The sequence below is a fragment of the Chelonoidis abingdonii genome, chromosome 11, assembly GCF_003597395.2.
Source record: "Chelonoidis abingdonii isolate Lonesome George chromosome 11, CheloAbing_2.0, whole genome shotgun sequence".
NCBI lineage: Eukaryota > Metazoa > Chordata > Testudines > Testudinidae > Chelonoidis > Chelonoidis abingdonii.
Genome location: NC_133779.1, coordinates 44,167,073 through 44,184,238, shown reverse-complemented (window position 1 = coordinate 44,184,238; position 17,166 = coordinate 44,167,073). Strand labels below are relative to the sequence as shown.

Genomic DNA, 17,166 nt, shown 5'->3' with positions numbered 1-17,166 from the left:
CAGCACTGGCCTTGCCGAGCCCCCGGCTCGCCGCTGCCTGGGCCGAGCCGCCGCCTGCCCGCGCTCCGGAGGCTGAGCTGCAGGCTTCCCCCAGCCCAGCTGACGTCTGCCGGCCTGGGCGTGTGCACAAGGCCTCGCTCCTGGCCGCCGGCCCCGGCCTGGGGGCGGCCATGGGAGCAGCGTCGCGGGCCCCCGGCGTCCCTGCGGCTGAAGCCGCTGCGGGCAGGGAAGGGGAGCGGCGCCCCCATCGGCGGGGTCCAGCGCCCTCCGCAGGCACCCCCCCGCCCCGGCGGAGCCTGAGCTGCGGCCGCCTCGCCCGCCGGCTCCGGCTGCGGGTGAGCATGTGCCCAGGGGAGCCGGGCTGGGCGCCCGGCAAGGGCGTTGGGAACCTGGCAGGGCCTTCCCCGGCAGGAGGCGGCGCCGCCGGAAGCCCCGGACGGGCGCAGGGCGCCGACCCGCGGGACAAGCCCCTCCTGGCGGAGGCCCCGGCGCCAGCAGGGTGCGTGGCCTGGGCAGGCCAGCCGCCCGCGCGGCTGACCCGGGGAGGCGCCCGCCTCGCAGCCCGGGGGCGGCAAGGCGGAGGCGGCGGAGCAGATCCTGTCGGACGCCGACGACCCAGCCGCGCTGGCCGGCACCTTCGTGCAGCGCCAGCTCGGGGCCATGCTGCAGCCCGCGGTCAACAAGTTCTCGCTGCGCATGTTTGGCAGCCACAAGGCGGTGGAGCTGGAGCAGCAGCGGGTGAAATCTGCCGGGTCCTGGATCATCCACCCCTACAGCGACTTCAGGTGAGAGGGGCCTGGGCACCCCTGCCCCCATCCTCCTTAGCCTGCCACCCCGCCCCATCCATCCCTACAGCGACTTGAGGTGAGAGGGGCCCTGGCACTCCCTGAGGGACCCACCTGTTCGCCAGCCACCCCCTGCCCCCATCCTCCTTAGCCAGTCATCCCCTGCCACCCCTCCCCATCCATCCCTACAACGACTTCAGGTGAGAGGGGCCCTGGCACCCCCTGCCCCCATCCTCAGCCAGCCGTGCTCTGCCACCCAGTTAGGCCCTACACCTCCCCATGCACCCCTACAGCGACTTCAGGTGAGAGGGGCCCTGGCACCCCCTGAGGGACCCACCTGCTCGCCGGCCACCCCCTGCTCCCATCCTCCCTAGCCAGCCACCCTCTGCCACCCCTCCCCATGCACCCCTACAGCAACTTCAGGTGAGGGGCCTGGGCACCTCCTGCCCCCTCCTCAGTCAGCTACCCTCTGCCACCCAGCCAGGCCCTACCCCTCCCCATGCACCCCTACAGTGACTTCAGATGAGAAGGGCCTGGGCAGTCCCTGAGGGACCCGCCTGCTCGCCGGCCACCCACTGCCCCCATTCTCCCTGGTCAGCCACCCTCTGCCACCCAGCTGGGCCCTACCCCTTTGCCCATCTACCCCTACAGTGACTTCAGGTGAGAGGCGGCCTGGCACCTGCTAAGGACCCGCCTGCTAGCTGCCCAGCCCCTGCCCCTGTCCTCCCTAGCTGGCCACTCCCCGCCCGCAGTCACCCAGCCTCCCCTTCCCCTGTCTCTGTCCACGCCCAGCCTAACCACCCATTCCTGTCCACCCAGCCAGGTCCTACCCCTGTGCCCCTTCCCATCCACCCCTACAGTGACTTCAGGTGAGAGGGGCCCTTGCCCCTCCTGACCCCACCTTCCAGCCAAGCCCCCATCCTCCAGCTGATACACGGGGTGGTCAGGTTGCATGTATCCCTGCCCACCCCCGTGCAAGGCTGTCTGCCCAGGCCCTCCCCCCCATGTCCACTGTCCTGTGGGTCTGGGGCTGGCACTGTCCTGGGTACTGAGCATGAGGCCGCAGGCTAAGCCTGGCCTTCCCCTGCTGAAGCAGGCCCTGCTCAGCCCCGGGGGTGGGTCCCGGTGGCTCAGGTCTCAGTGGAGTGAGGGTGCTGCGTTCTGGCCCCCATGGCCCTTACCCTCTAATACTCCAACGGCTGCTCCCTCAGGCTGTGAGCATCTGTCTGCTATTCGTGCTGGTGCTCTGGGGCCTGCAGCTCCAGCCCCATTTTGCGGGGGAGGTGAGGTGGGGCTGGCCCAGGTGCCGGGGTCCTCTCACCAGCTGGGGCACCTGAGCCCTACAGCCCTGGTAGGAGGCCAGGGGGTGACATCCCAGGGATGGCTGGGCAGTGAGTTGGGGATGTGGGCTCCGCTCCCCAGGAACCCTGACGGGGCCGTTCCTCAGCAGCGTGTGCTGTTCCTGCAAGCCAGGCACCAGGGACTGGGGGAGTCAGGTCCCTCCTCCCCAGACCAGTCAGGGAGATCAGTCTTGTCACCAGGGCCCCTCTACCTCCAGGTGGGAGCAGGGCAGCAGCTGGGAGCTGTAGGGGAGTCGGGGACTAAGAACCGACAGGATACAAATCCAGTGCCGTTCACTGTGCTGTGCAGGAAGTTTCTATTCCCAAGTCCTCACTGTCATCAGCCTTCCCTGCACCCAGACTCCCCAGCATCGCTGGACCACTGGGATTTACCCCAAGGAGGCCTCACCTAGAGTGGTCCCCCTATTCTTCTTGGGGACCCCTTTCAAGCAGGCCCGGTGTGACCCTGGGAGGCCAGCTGTTCTCCAGAATCAGAAACTCCCCTGCTGCCCAGAATTCACCCCCTGCTCCTTTTCTTTGGAAGGATCCTGTCCCTGACTTTCCAGGGAAGGGGATCTGACCAGCACGTGGTCAGGAGCGGATCTACCACCGGAGCCACGGGACCAGCGGACCCTCTGCAGGCACGTCTGTGGGAGGTCCGCCGGAGCCACCTGCCTTCCTCCCGGCAACTGGCAGAGCACCCCCCGCGGCATGCCGCCCCAAGTACGCGCTTGGCGTGCTGGGGCCTGGAGCCGCCCCTGCACGTGGTTAGTCCTCCCCTCTTGCCACTACTCTCCAGTAAGGCAGAGGCTGAAAGTAACATGCAGAGAGGCTAGAGTACTGACCGGGATGTGCTTCTGCTGCCCAGCAATCACTCTGCTTGAGCATTTTCCAACCAACCCTATAGAATCCCAGGCTAATTCCTCTGGCAGCAGGACATGGGGTATCCTGCGCTCAGCCCTTGGGAGTGACTCAGACCCTCCTGCCCCTGCAGTCCTAAGTGTCCCACCAATCTCTCCCCCACAGCTCACTCTTGCATCTGACAGTGCTTCATGTATGGACAGGGGAGAGCTTCTAGGTAGCTGGGCCGGGCCGAACCGACCCTGGGCACCAGGGCACCCCCAACAGAGGAAGCCAGATCCTTCTGTCTGCCCCTGAGTAGCCCTTCTCTCTTGCCAGTGGACTAGGAGCTGTTTTTAGTTTGTGAGTGTACTGAGTCTTCGCACCACATCCAAGGAGATGAACTCCTGTCCCAGCTCTCGCAGAAGGGGCGCTTGCAGAGCCCTCCCTCAGCAGGAATGGCTCTGGCTGTGCAGGCTGGTGGTGGAGTTGCTCTGGGAAGGGCAATGTGACCATTTAGCCAGGGTGTAATGCAAGAAGGCAAGCCTTGTGCTGGCAGGTCCAGGCACACTCTGTCCCTGGGATCTCCAGGGTGTTACTGGGTTGTCTACGTGGTGAGAAGGAATTGGATGTCACAGAGATGTTGAGTCACATCGGATGGGCTTTCTCTGTGAGGGTTGAAACTGCAAGACGATAATTTCTAGTGGAAAATTATGCCATGGTCACTGTGACCCAGCAGGAGGCTAGCACCTGAAATGGAAAGTAGCCTGCTCACATGTCGGTGTAACCAGGGGTCCCCCTGCAGAGAGGCCCTGATTCGCAGGGATGCTAAGGATCCTTTATGCTGCTCCAGCAGAGTGTGAAGGGCTGTAAAGCAGCCGTCTGTCACAGCTGCACCCCCTGTAAGGGCCTCAGTGTGAGAAGGCCCCACGTTTACAAGCTGCAGCTCCTGTGAAGTCATGGTCCCTGCAGCTCTGCCTGGTGAAGGTGACAGGGTGACATGTGGGGGGGCTGGTAGGTAGCTGTCCAGGCTGGATTACGCCGATGTTGTTTATTATCCGCATTATGGTAGCAACTGAGACCAATCAAGATCAGGGCCTTGCTATGCTGGTGCTGCCCGGCATAGAATAAAAGACAGGCTTCGCCCTAAAGAGCTTACAAAGTAAATCTGAGACAAGAGACGCCAGGTGGGTTTGGGCAGTCAGCAGGAGGGGAAGGACAAGGTTAGCTAGGTGAGCTTGTGCATGGCATTTGTCAGGGGCCAATGAGCTGGGACAGATGACATTAACCCCTCCATAGCCAGAGTCCTTCTGGGCTGGCACTCCTAGCAAAGTACTAATCAGTAGGATAGCTCTTGACTGCAGCTGGAGAGTCCCCAGAGTCGTGGCTTGGAAAAGATTAACCCAGCATACAGCATGGCCCCCAGAGAGGCATTAGTGACCAGCTGCTAATCCTCAGCTTCTGACTGTTGGATTCTACTGTTATGGAAATTTGGGGTCTCACCATTGTTAGCTCCCCAAAGCCCATCTCTCCCTGCAGAGGCCTTTTTTGGTGCCCACCTTAGGAGACTGGGCTGTCAGTGAACTGAACTGGCTTTTGCACCTGCCTCTGTGCAACCCAGACACTGGGGCAGCTCTCTGGCTCTATCTTTAACTTGTTACTTGAAACTGTTCTTGGCTATAGGACCAGAGACACCTCACGACAATACAGACACGGGTGTCTAGGGCTGGGTGCAGTTCTGGTGGGTCACAGGGAGAGCCGGAGTGTGAGCTGGCCAGGTTACCGCAGAGAGACGGGGAAAGGAGCCACATGGGCCTGGGAGGAACGAGCAAAACTGCCCTTGATTTCTGTGAATGATTGTGGACTCCTCCATTACTCAGTGTCTGTCATGGGGGGAAGAGGCTGTGTGGCGGAGGGGGGAAGGGGGATGTGTGTATCTGTGACTGGGAGAATGAGAACATCCGTGGCCCCATTTGAGTGTGTTTAGAGAGAGAATTTTAGGGTGTAATCCAACCCCTGAAAGAGTCTATTATAGGGGTTCCTCCCCATGTCTTTGAAGCATCTGGCCACTGTCAGAGAGAGGAGTGGGGTGGATGGGACATCTGGCGGTATCTCTCAGGAACTGATCTCTCTCTCCCCACTTCCCTCCTGGAGTGTGTCTCATGGAGGAGCGAGTTTTGGTTCTTTTCTTTCCCCCGTTCTGAATGTGGCGGTGATGTAGGTGAAGGTCAGGGCAGGAACCCGGTAAGCTAGGCTGGCCCCCTGTGGAGGTCACAGCCTGCAGAGGCCTGGATTCTAGTCTCTTCCCCAAGAGCTTGGCTTTGCAGAGTGAATTCATCTGGCACTGGCGCCCCATTTCCAAGGTGAGTTAGTGGGGCTGTAGCACATGGTGGGAGGTGAGCCCAGCAGGGGAAAAACCAGGCTGAGAATTGCAGGAACCTCCCCTCTCTGAAATCCAGAGCACAGCCCAAGATGCCCAGGCATAAAATTGGTGCTATAGGAGATACAGGGGCTCCCCTCTGCCCAGTGCAGAGCACTCCCTGCTAACCACTCCCTCTGGCACCCGAGGAGCACCCAGGCCTGGGTAGGATGCAGCAAGGGGCGTCACTCTCCCAACGAGTGCGGCTCTTTGGTCCTGTGGCTTGTGCAGCAGGTTGCCCTCTGGCACGGGGAGGGTGCTGGCTGCAGACATCCCTCAGCCCAACAGAGGAATGGCAGGAAGGTGCATCTCCTTTAGCCCTCAGCCCCCACCTCTGCCTGCATGGTCACACTGTGCTCAGTACCCCGGCCTCTTCATGGCTCTGACCATGGGGCAGGCTTTCGGAACCCAGAGCCCTGCCCATCTCATCCTGCTTGTGTAACCAAAGAGCTTATTGTAAACCCTGTAAGCCCTGTGGGCAGCGATAAGGAATCAGGTGCCGGTGGGGAGACGCAGGGCCCTTGCCCCCCACCAATGCTGGAGGGCCAGAGCCTGAGTTCCCGGGGAGGAAAGAACCTAGGACCTTCTGTGCTTGGCCACTTGTGCCTGGGCACTTCAGCAAAAGCCGATTGTCCTGAAGTGCGGAAGCAGAACCCAGTGGGGCCTCTCTTATCCTTCCCCCCTCAACCCCACCCCCAGCTACGCCTACAGGCCACACCCTCAAGCTCCCTTCTGAAAGTCAGGGCTGGCACAATAGGCAGCAGTGGGGGGTGCTGGGGGAGAGGGAAGTTTGTGTGTTGAGTTCCGGGCAGACAGGGACAGAGTCCATCATCGAGCTCCAACCCCAGCTCTGACACTGCTTCACTGGGTGCAAGTTCTGTCCCCACTCTGGGCTCAGTCTGTCCATCCGTGACCCTGATCCGCCCGCCTGGCAGGTGTCTACAGTGCCAGGAGTGCAGGTTTGCAAGGGGATGCTGGGAGGTGTGATTTGTTTACTCCATGCTGTTGGGTAAAGCACCACCAGGGATGGTCTCCATACCTTGCCTCCTCATCCATGGGTGGGAGCTCCTCTCCCTAGGCTGGCAGCGCTCAGCCTGGCACCCTCCCCAGGGGGAGGAGTTGGTTTCTGTGGGGGCTCTCCATAAGGCCCCCACTCTCCATAGCCCAGGCATCATCCTTGAACCCAAGCTCTCCTCCTCCTCCTCCGGCATAACTGGCTAGCACCGTCTTGGCAACATTTCCCGAAGCCTTGCCTCCCCTCTCCTGGACTCCCCCTCGGGCCTTCAGCCCCTCTCACCAGTACTATTGCAACTCTCTTCTGCCAGGCTTGCCAAGCCCTGGTCAGCAGCATGGGCACAGTGAGATACCCACTCCACCCTCTCCTTTCTGGGTCAGAATCACCCTCGCTGTTTTCAGAGCCTAGCCCAGGGCTAGGGAACAGATCTGGCCCACCTGTTCCTCATTAACAGCTGCACTAAGGACAGCCAGGCTCTATGCAGACCTGCTGTTTGTGCAGAGAGGGAGGCAGGAGTTGGGAGAGGATGCTGGGGCAGAGGCTGTGATGAGCCGGTGGAAGGGTTTGGGCCTGGAGGCCCACATGGCTGCTGTAAGCGCATGGAAAAGGCCTGGGAGCTCCTGTGGAGATAAAGAGCAGGGCAAGATGCTAGGTGGAGAGGGAGGCCAGACCCTGTGGTGGGGGTGGAGAAGGATACATCTTGTGGAATTGCTGAATGAAAGGGAAACTGAGGCAGAGTGCTACAGAGCCACCCCAGGCCATCAGGTGCACTTGGCAGGCAGGCAGTGTTGTTACAGAGGCCCTCGGGTGCTGAGTCTCTGTTCTCTTCTCACCAGGCTTTGGCAGTCTTCTGCCTTCATGCATCTCCTCACTGTCAGGGCAAGAACTTTCCCCTCCACAGCTCGTACTACCAGGCCCAGCCACCCTATCCTTTGCTGCCTTCTCTAGTTCCTATCATGGAGCCTCCTCTCTCTCCTTCCCTGCCACTGTGCTAATTCCTTTCCCCTTGGGACCTTGGACTGGGTGCAGACGCAGCCCCTCCGTGCGCTCATACCTCGGCTCTCTGTTTGGGGGCACAAAGGTTGGGAGTAGAGCTGTCTGGCCTGGCGTGTTGTGTTGCCCCCGCACACGGCTGGCGAGCTGCAGCTTGGAATGACAGGCTGCTCTCAGCCCTCTGAGGTGGAGAGACAAATGGGGTGATGCGTGCATGTGTGTGTGTGCACGTGTGCTTCCTGGCTGTGTATCTGTTTGGGGCATGTGCACGCAATCTCCAGAGGGTTTATAGAGTCCAAGGCCAGAAGGGACCCTGCTGATCAGCAAGTCTGACATTCTGTGTCACGCAGGCCACGGGACTTCCCTGAATCGGTTCCTGTTGGATCTACAGCTCATCTTTTTGATTTAAGTATTTCTGGTGATGGAGAGTCCCCCACAGCTCTGGGTAAATTGTCCCGATGGTTAATTCTTAAACATTTGCATTTCATTTCCAGTCTGAATCTGTCTCGTTTCAACTTCCAGCTGTTGGCTTGTGTTAGATTTTTGGCTGCTTGATCAAAGAGCCCATGATCAAATGTCTTGTTCCCCAGGAAGGTACTTACAGACACTGAGCAAATCATCCCTTAAACTTCTCTCTAAACAGATGGAGCTCTGTTGCTGTAAGGCAGGTTTTCCAGCCCTTTCATCATTCTCATGGCTCTTCTCTGAACCCTCCAGTTTAAACTGATCCAATTTCTCACGCAGGTTTAGCTACTAGGAGGTTTTCATTCTCTCTCTCTCTCCCTTTCTCCTTCCCTGGCTCCATTCCCCATCTCCTTTCGGGTTCCTCTGATTCTGTCCCCTGCTTCGTGCCTGCTCTCCATTCCTCCTGCAGGTTTTACTGGGACCTCATCATGCTGCTGCTGATGGTGGGAAACCTGATCATCCTGCCCGTAGGCATCACCTTTTTCAAGGATGAGAACACACCACCTTGGATTGTCTTCAACGTGCTTTCAGACACCTTCTTCCTGGCCGACCTGGTGTTGAACTTCCGCACGGGCATCGTGGTGGAGGACAACACGGAGATCATCCTGGATCCGCACACCATCAAGATGAAGTACCTGAAGACCTGGTTCCTGGTCGATTTCATCTCCTCCATCCCTGTGGATTACATCTTCCTCATTGTCGACCTGGAGACTCAGGTGGACTCCGACGTCTACAAGACAGCACGGGCCCTGCGCATCGTGCGCTTCACCAAGATCCTCAGCCTGCTGCGCCTCCTGCGCCTGTCCCGCCTCATCCGCTACATTCACCAATGGGAGGAGGTGAGACTGCCAGGGGAAGAAGGGTGGATCATTTGGGGGGATCCCTGCCTGGAGGGATCAAGGGGAGGGGTTCAGAACCCCTGGCTAGGGGGAGGGGCGTCTTGGGGACCTGTGGCTGGGAGGCTTAAGGAGCTTTTGTGGGGAGTTAAGGGGCATTTGGGGGCTCCCTGTCCTCCCGTGCGGGTACCTGGAGAAGAGAGCTGGCTTTTCAGTCTTTCTCCTGGCTTGTGCCCTTGCTCAGATTTTCCACATGACCTACGACTTGGCCAGTGCCGTGGTGCGGATCGTTAACCTCATTGGCATGATGCTGCTGTTGTGCCACTGGGACGGCTGCCTGCAGTTCCTGGTGCCCATGCTGCAAGATTTTCCTGAGGACTGCTGGGTCTCCATCAATCACATGGTGGTGAGTGCCCCGCCCAGCTCTTCTGCACTGGAGCCTGAGATCCCCAGGTTCTTTGTGTCTCCCTGGGGTGGGGCTATTGGGCTCCAGCCTGTCCCTTCCTTGCGGTATCTGCTCTCCTCAGCATCTCTCATCCCATTCTGATCTAAGAGAGCCCCAAGGTGGAGCGGTGCCATCCGCAGCCCTGGTGCCCATCATGGGACATAAGGAGCAAAGCCTTTATTGTACAAGACAATTGTTTAAAACCATCCCCCATCCCAGACTGCCGCCACAGAACTGTGTTCCTGTGGCGTCCCGGAGGAGCTGTGCCCAGGAGCAGACCGGCTGGGGATCAGGGGGCGGAATCCCTGGCCAGGGCCATGGAGTCCATGCAGAGTCCCAGTCTCCACTGTGGCCGTGACACGTGCACTGTGTCACTCTGTTAACAATGAATGTGCTGGAAGGCAGATCCCCTCCCACCCTGCTCAGCAGCCAAGGTCAGAATTTGACCTCCCTGGCCCTGCAGGGCTAACAGGAGAACTGCCTTTGGGGGGGGGTTGATCTCCTGAGTGAGAGAATGGGGCCGTTTGCAGAGACGGGCTGCAGTCTGTGTAATGGGGATCGTGGCATGTGTGTGGGGTGTGGGAGGCTTAGTGTTTATAAAGGGACAGGCAGGTAATAAATAAACCTTATGCTGAGGGCTCCAGTCTGGGAGACCTCATGGACCAGACTATCATGCGTGTTCCAGGCTGGGAACGTCCTCAGGCACACACGCCACTAGACATACAGTCTTACACACACCCAGGTGCACACTCTTACACCTGTGCTAATTGCACATCGACACATGTGCTGTCCAGCTGGGGGTTGATGGAGATCTGATTGCAGCCCTGCAGGCAACAGTCAGACAGGGGAATCTCTCAGTCTGGGCGTGTCCCTGCTGTAGCACGTCTCTGCTGCTAATTAAATCGGACAAGCAAGGGAAATCCCTCACACCAGCTGCCAAGAGACAGCAGAGGCTCCTGCTGCCTCCCTGGGAGCTGGCTGGGGGCAAAGCCTCGGGTCCTTAGATCAGCCCAGAAGCCACTGGCCTCTGGGGAACGGGGCCCTGCCCCGGCGTGTGTGGCCACAGACGTGCTTCCCTGCTAGCTGGGAGCTCACATTTCTCCCACCCTGGGGTGGGAGATCCAGAGAGGCTGTGTATTCAAAGAAATCCCTGGCTACAGTGGCAGGAGCTAGCCCGGCTACAGCCTGCTCAGGTGCCCTCCTGTCTGCAGAACGACTCCTGGGGGAAGCAGTACTCCCATGCCTTGTTTAAGGCTATGAGCCACATGCTCTGCATCGGGTACGGCCAGCAAGCTCCGGAGGGGATGACCGACGTCTGGCTCACCATGCTCAGCATGATTGTGGGTGCCACCTGCTACGCCATGTTCATTGGCCACGCCACTGCCCTCATTCAGTCGCTGGACTCCTCTCGCCGGCAGTACCAGGAGAAGGTGAGTGCCCCTGCAGGGCTTGGGGGTGTGAAGCAGGCCCCAAAGCTCAGGCAGGATGATAAGGGGCAGGCCTTGAGGCAAGCAAGGGAGGTGTGTGGTGGAGAGATAGGGCCTGGCTATGAGCTGAGAATGAACAGATCCTTGTGTCACTAAACACTGCCCGACCTGTGCCGCTCCTTGCCAGCTTCTCCCCTGGTTCTATCCCTGCGTTGGCACAGCTGGCCCAGGGCTGCCTGGCGCCATGGTGCACTCTTCATTCTTGCCCTGGGGCTCAAGCCAGAGGCATGGGCCCCTTCCCATTTGGGTGTGTCCAGCCCTGGCATGAGTGTTTCTGTCTGTCCCTCCAGTACAAGCAGGTGGAGCAGTACATGTCATTCCACAAGCTGCCTGGGGACACGCGCCAGCGGATCCATGAGTACTATGAGCACCGCTACCAGGGCAAGATGTTTGATGAGGAGAACATCCTCGGGGAGCTGAGTGAGCCTCTCAAAGAGGTAGGGAGTTCTGGAGCCAGGGCAGCCCCGCTGCCCCCTTTGGGTGAGTGAGTGCTGGGGCCAGCCCCGCCGCCCCTCAGGGTGTGATCGCTGCTGGGTTGCTGCTCTCGGAGGGGTAAAGTGACCCTCTGCTGCCCTCCTCCCAGGAAATCATCAACTTTAACTGTCGGAACCTGGTGGCCAACATGCCGCTGTTCGCCAGTGCCGACCCCAGCTTTGTGACAGCCACGCTGACCAAACTGCACTTCGAGGTCTTCCAGCCTGGGGACTTCATCATCCGCGAGGGCACCGTGGGCAGGAAGATGTACTTCATCCAGCATGGCGTGGTCAGCATCCTCACCAAGGGCAACAAGGAGACCAAGCTGTCCGATGGCTCCTACTTCGGGGGTAAGGCTGGAAACGGCCATGCTGCTCCCTAGATGGGAGGGCGTGTCTGTGGTTCAAGGGTCTGGGATGGAGATGTGATGGGATCCCCTGGGTACAGCCTGGGAGCGTGGGACCACTGTGCCCCCTTAACTCTCCAGCCTGGGCTGTCGCTCACAATGCCTGGCTAGTGGCCAGCTGCAACCCCTCCAGGCACTGTGATCACTCAGCACAGCCACATGTGGAGCCCCACTCTCAGCTATATTGCATGAACGCTCCCAGAGCCACTCATGAATCAGACAAGGAAAGGCACCAGCCGAATCCCCCCAGCACTGTGCTTCAGGAGTATACCATCCTGCACTGCTCAAGATGAGCAATGCAGATTTATTAATTGCTTCACCACTTCATCAATGGAAAGTGGATATATCCCAGCCTTTGCAAACCTGAGCAGTTATGCCACACGCTTCATACAAACTCACTGGTAAAGATAAACAGTTAAACAAATATATTGACTACAAAAGATAGATTTTAAGTGGTATTAAGTGATAGGCAAAAAGTCAGAGTTAGTTACCAAAAGAAAAGAAAATATAAGCACACAGCCTAAACTCTGAACCCTATTGGACTGGGCAACATCGAGATTAAGCGGTTTTTCTCGCCCCGCTAGATATTGCAGTTCATAGTATGCAGATTTCACCCTTGAAATCTGGGCCAGTGTCCTCCGTTGGAGTCTCAAGTCTTCAGTTTCCTTGTTGCTTGCAGCACAGGTTGGGGCAGGAGAAAGGCCAAGCAGGGGGCCCCTGTGTTCTGTTTTATACCCTTAGTCTCATGTAGAACATAAATCCAGGCATGTCTGGTGGTCATTGCTGAGTCCCCAGGCAAGGTTGAGCAATTCCCCTGGTGTGGCTTCACGCAGGTGAGTCATTGCATTGTAGCTCCCTTGCAGGACAGTAGCTGGGGGGTGAGGGGCAAGGGCTCGCTCAGTGGTTTGAGCATTGGCCCGCTAAACCCAGCGTTGTGAGTTCAATCCTTGAGGGGGCCTCTTAGGGCTCTGGGGCAAAAATCAGTACTTGGTTCTGCTAGGGAAGGCAGGGGGCTGGACTCAAAAACCTGTCACGGTCCCTTCCAGTTCTAGGAGATAGGTATAGCTCCTCTTATTATTATAGCTGTTGATGGGTTGTTTGACACCCCGCCCGGGTGTTGGTTACTTTCCTGCTGTTGACTCTGTGGGCAGGGGGCTAATATCTGGCTGATTCCCCAACTTACAGCACAATTTAGTGACAACCATACAACACAATTCCCATAACGTCACGTGCATCAATGATACACATCTATGGAGAGAGAAATGACTTTCAGTAGATCATAACTTTTCCCCTGATACCTCACCCAGCCTGTTTTATATGCAAGTTCACAGTCATATGTAAATGAGGAAGGTGGGGGTTACAGGACACTCCTTCAAGGTACAGAATGTCACAGGAGAATCCTAGCCCCAGCTCTTGTACTCCTGTGCCCATTGCCTCATGGCCCTAACTTAGGCTCCACCCACCCACTTGGGTTTACTAAGGTGCCCCTCACCCTACAGTCTAAGGCTTCTTTGAGTTAAAATACTTAGTAATCTGCTGCTCATGCTGAGGAGGGGGTCTTGTCTAATGATTTGAACAGGAGGGGCTGGGAGCCAGGACTCCTGGGTTCCCTCTCCAGCTCTGGGATGGAAAGGGAGCGGTGTCTAGTGGTTAGAGCAAGGTGTGGCCATGCTGGACAGGACTTCCGGGTTCTCTCTCTAGCTCTGGGAAGGCAGTGGTGGTAAGAATGGGGGGGGAGGAGGAGGGGCTGGGAGCCAGGACTCCTGGGTTCTTTCTCCAGCTCTGGGATGGAAAGGGAGCAGTGTCTAGGATTAGAGCAAGGTGTGGCCATGCCAGACAGGATTTCTGGGTTCTGTTCCTCACTCTGTAAGTGGCTGTTGCGTTGCCTGGGATTGTCCCTTTCCCAACTTTGTGCTTCAATTTTGTTCAGCACACAAGCTCCTTTAACATAAGAGGCACTAGACAAGGTAACTGTCTCCTCCTCTCTGGCTGGGGGGTCAGTGCCAGCAGGGAGATGGCCACGGCCGTGGTGCCAAGCTCTATGTCCCCACAGAGATCTGCTTGTTGACGCGGGGGAGGCGGACAGCCAGCGTGCGTGCCGACACCTATTGCCGCCTCTACTCGCTCTCGGTGGATAACTTCAACGAGGTGCTGGAGGAGCACCCCATGATGCGTAGGGCCTTCGAGACCGTGGCCATGGACCGCCTTGACCGCATTGGTGAGGGACCGCCCACCCCAGGTGCATGCCAGCCACCCCCACGAATCTCCTTGCTCCCAGGCAGCTGCTGCACTGGCACATACCCCCCCTGTTCCCCAAACTCCTTCCCCTGTCCTTGGGCCTCTAACGTCAGGGGCATTTCTTTCCCTGCCTCCTTTGGGGTTGGGCTGAGGAGCCTGCTCTAGGATTCCCTCCCTCCCTCTCCCCAGTACGAGGTAAGGGGAACTGCTATATGGCATCGCAAGGAGGGTCTGTAAGTTACCCCTCCCAAGCTCAGCCCCCCACTGCCTCCCCCTTGCACTCCTCACTGGTGAGGGCCGACCTGACTAGCTGCTGGCCCTGGGGGAAAATGGGACCCAGGGGTGCCAGGCCTACACCCTTCTTACACAGCCGTAGATAGACAATCAGCCAAGAAAACTGCTAGTGTCAGCATAACCCCATGGTAGAACCAGGGGCCAGGACTCCTGAGGTCTATCTCCCTGCTCCTCACCCTCCCTGTCTGTAAGATGGTGGAGATGCTCATATCTGCCTGCTACTCCCATGGTTCCCCAGCCCTGGGCACAGCTCAGGCAGGTGTTGGTGACCCTGCTTTTCTCTCTGCCCCTCAGGTAAGAAGAACTCCATCCTCCTGCGCAAGCTAGCAGAGCACAGCTCGGGGGCTATGAACAATGAGATGATCCAGCAGATCGTCAAGCACGACCGGGACATGGCCCACAACATCCAAGACCTGCAGCAGATGGCAGTGGGCCGGGAGTTGAGTGGCAAGCCAGTTATTTGGGAGCCTCTGGTGCATGCACCACTGCAAACGGCAGCTGCCACCACCAACGTGGCCATTGCCTTGACTCACCAGCAGAGCCTGCAGGCCCACATCTTCCTGCCACCCTCCTCCATCTCCAGCCCACTCTCGCCTGAGGCCACCCTGCTCACCAGGCAAGTGCGCAGGTCCCAGCCCAGCCTAGGGGGGGGCTCCCGGCCTTCCTCAGTGAGCTCCCAGTCCGGTGTACAGTCCCACCTGCAGACGCCTGCAGCCAACTCCCCTTCATCCCCCATGGTCCAGTCCCAGTCGCCTCTGGAAAGGGGGGGGCAGAAAGCTGGCCATGTGGGACTGCCGCAGCCAAGGCTGGTGCAGAAGGGAGAGCCCCTGGCCATAGCAAAGCAGCCCCTGACGGACTCCCAACCCCAGCTGTCCAAGTCCCGAGGCACCTCAGTTTCCACGTCACTTCTTCAGCAGCCAGCAGGGGCTCCATCCCCCAGCTCTGAGCAGATGCTCCCAGCAGGGAGAACTCTCCACTACAGCCTGTCCCGAGCCACTGGTTCCCACATCTCTCTGCTGATGCAGCCGCAGCAGCTGGTGAAGCACAGGAGCATCCAGGGCCTACCCATCGGGAGGCTCACCCAGGACGTCCGGCTCCTGTCGGCATCTCAGCCATCCCTGCCCAATGAAGTCGCCCAGCAAGTGGACAGGAGTTCCTCCCATCAGGGCAGAAAGTCAGCGGGGAACCTGGCTCACAGGTCATCTCCCTCAGTAGTTGGACTCACCAAGCCACCCCCTGGGGTTCCAGGCCAGCCAGCACACCCGCAGCAGATGCCTTCAGGATCTTTGGTCCAATCCAGCCGGCCCGTGAGCGGAGTGTCCACCCCGCAGTCTCCCGTCTCCGTGCCCAGGCATGCGGCATGCCCCTCCCGCAAGGGTTCCGTGGCATTCAGTCCTGAGGTGGAAAGTGGGAAGCCCAAACTCCCGTCCAACATATGAGAGCCCAGGGCTGTGTCCAAGCGTGGAGGAGAGAGGAGTGAGCTCTCTGGAGAGCCGTGCTCCTGGGGCTGTTGGACATAGGTCTGGGGCAGGGAGAAAGGGGGACAGCCTCCACCAGGCCCCCACCCCGGGCTGAGGCTGAGTGGGGAAGGAGAGGAGATGGCCAGGAATGACCACCTACCACAGACACCGACTCTGCCAGAGTCATGTGCCTGGCCGCACGGAAGGCTCTGCCCAGGGGTCGTTCTGGGATTCCCCTGACTCCACTGAGGACAGGAAGCCACTAAAAGGCTTCCCCCATCTGCTCCCCATAGCAAGGGGGCAGCAGGGCCATGGGCTGGGCTGACTCCATCAGTGCACTCTGCCTCTCCCTGGGAACACTAACCTTGTAAGGGGACCCTGCCCCTACTCTGTCCCCTCACTCCACCCGCTCCCAAGGGGCCCAGCCCCTGCGCCGCTGGGGTGAGCAGTGTTAGGAAGGCACTCGGCAGATCCTTCCACTCGTGTTAGGAAATTCTCCCAGCCCCTCCACCTTGCCCATCCGTCAGCTGCGTCCCCACAATGGCCTGCTTGAAGCCTTTGCCCTGTGGGGGAGGCAGGGGGAGGGGGATAGGGCCAGAGCCCCATGGTGAGGCCTTTCCCTTCACCCACAGCAGGGGACAGAGTGAGGTGGATGGACCCCATGGAGAGGCCTTTGCACTGGGGGAGGGCAGAGCAGGAGGGAGGTGGGGGGCTGCAAGGTTGCTGAGAGACTGACATCCCCCTCACTCCAGCTCCCAAGCCTCTGTACCCAGAGGAGGATGCCTGGGGCCCCATGGCGCTGGCTACCATGGCCAACCCAGGAAGCCAAGATGAATCCATCCAGCACCCTGTGGTCCCAAGCAGCTCCGAGTCCCCAGGACTCCAGGTGTCTCCCCTCTCTCCCCCTCATCCCCAGCTGGTCTAGTCTGAGAGGCCACACAGATCCTCATTCGCTTGGCCTCCGCCCCCAGAGGCCTGGCAAGTCACTGCCACTTGTGAGCATGTCTCAGCTGCCCCATCTCTCCCATAGGTGACTTTAAATGTGTGCAGCAGGAGCCCATGTGAGTGCCTCTAGCCTAGAAAACGCAGTTCCCTGGGAAGGGAGGCATGTCTCATCCCTCAGTGCTCCGAGCACCTGGTTGTTATAGTCAGGTGGTCCCTGTAGAAAGTGGAAGATCTGGACCCAGCAGAATGGGGCCATGGGCCAGGGCTGTCCTGGCTGTAACTGTCTGGGCTGGATTTGAGCTGGTGGGTTCCCTCCATCTCACAGCTCCTGGCCTGCCCTGGGTCCAGGAGGCTGCCTCTGAGGACATAGGCCCAGTGTTGGCTTCCCTAAGAGGCTTGTTCTTGGTATCCGTGGCTGGTCAGGAGATGATTAAATCAGCCCCCCTTGGTGCAAGGAACCAGACCTGGAAATGCAAAAGCTGAATAGAAACATCCCAAGGTCCCCCAGGACCTGTGCTGGGTGGCCGTAGGTGATGTCCGTTCCTATGAGACAGGCTCTGATGGATGTTCTGGGAGCCTTGGGGCAGCCAGACCCAGAGACCTGACTGAAGGGCCTCCTTGGCTGGGTCTTGTCCCCTACACTGTATTGAGGCAAGGAGCACAGGCTGCAGTTCAGGGCTCTCAGCATCATCCTGAGATGTGCATTTCTCACTAGGCATGTTCT

General features: G+C 59.0%; 1 protein-coding gene across 2 annotated transcripts; it reads left to right on the top strand.

Annotated features, from left to right (window-relative positions):
- The first annotated feature begins 583 nt into the window (after positions 1-583).
- HCN3 (hyperpolarization activated cyclic nucleotide gated potassium channel 3) lies at positions 584-16,898 on the top strand. Of its 2 annotated transcripts, none has more exons than XM_032767154.2 (8): positions 584-785; positions 8,267-8,696; positions 8,938-9,099; positions 10,350-10,568; positions 10,916-11,062; positions 11,209-11,449; positions 13,559-13,723; positions 14,332-16,898. In XM_032767154.2, the coding sequence occupies exons 1-8, from the start codon at positions 661-663 to the stop codon at positions 15,474-15,476; spliced, it is 2,634 nt and encodes an 877-aa protein (XP_032623045.1). In that variant the 5' UTR covers positions 584-660; the 3' UTR covers positions 15,477-16,898. The 2 variants fall into 2 exon arrangements, with proteins under 2 accessions (XP_032623045.1, XP_074927090.1); XM_075070989.1 differs by having other exon boundaries at positions 13,559-13,744.
- Positions 16,899-17,166: the final 268 nt, after the last annotated feature.

What these genes read in the sequence shown, in the direction of transcription:
- HCN3 (XM_075070989.1), top strand. Translation starts at nt 661, where the DNA reads ATGCTGCAGCCCGCGGTCAACAAGTTCTCGCTGCGCATGTTTGGCAGC. An exon ending in GCCGGCAGTACCAGGAGAAG is followed by an intron (nt 10,569 to 10,915) that starts GTGAGTGCCCCT and finishes CTGTCCCTCCAG; the next exon opens with TACAAGCAGGTGGAGCAGTA. An exon ending in TGAGTGAGCCTCTCAAAGAG is followed by an intron (nt 11,063 to 11,208) that starts GTAGGGAGTTCT and finishes CCCTCCTCCCAG; the next exon opens with GAAATCATCAACTTTAACTG.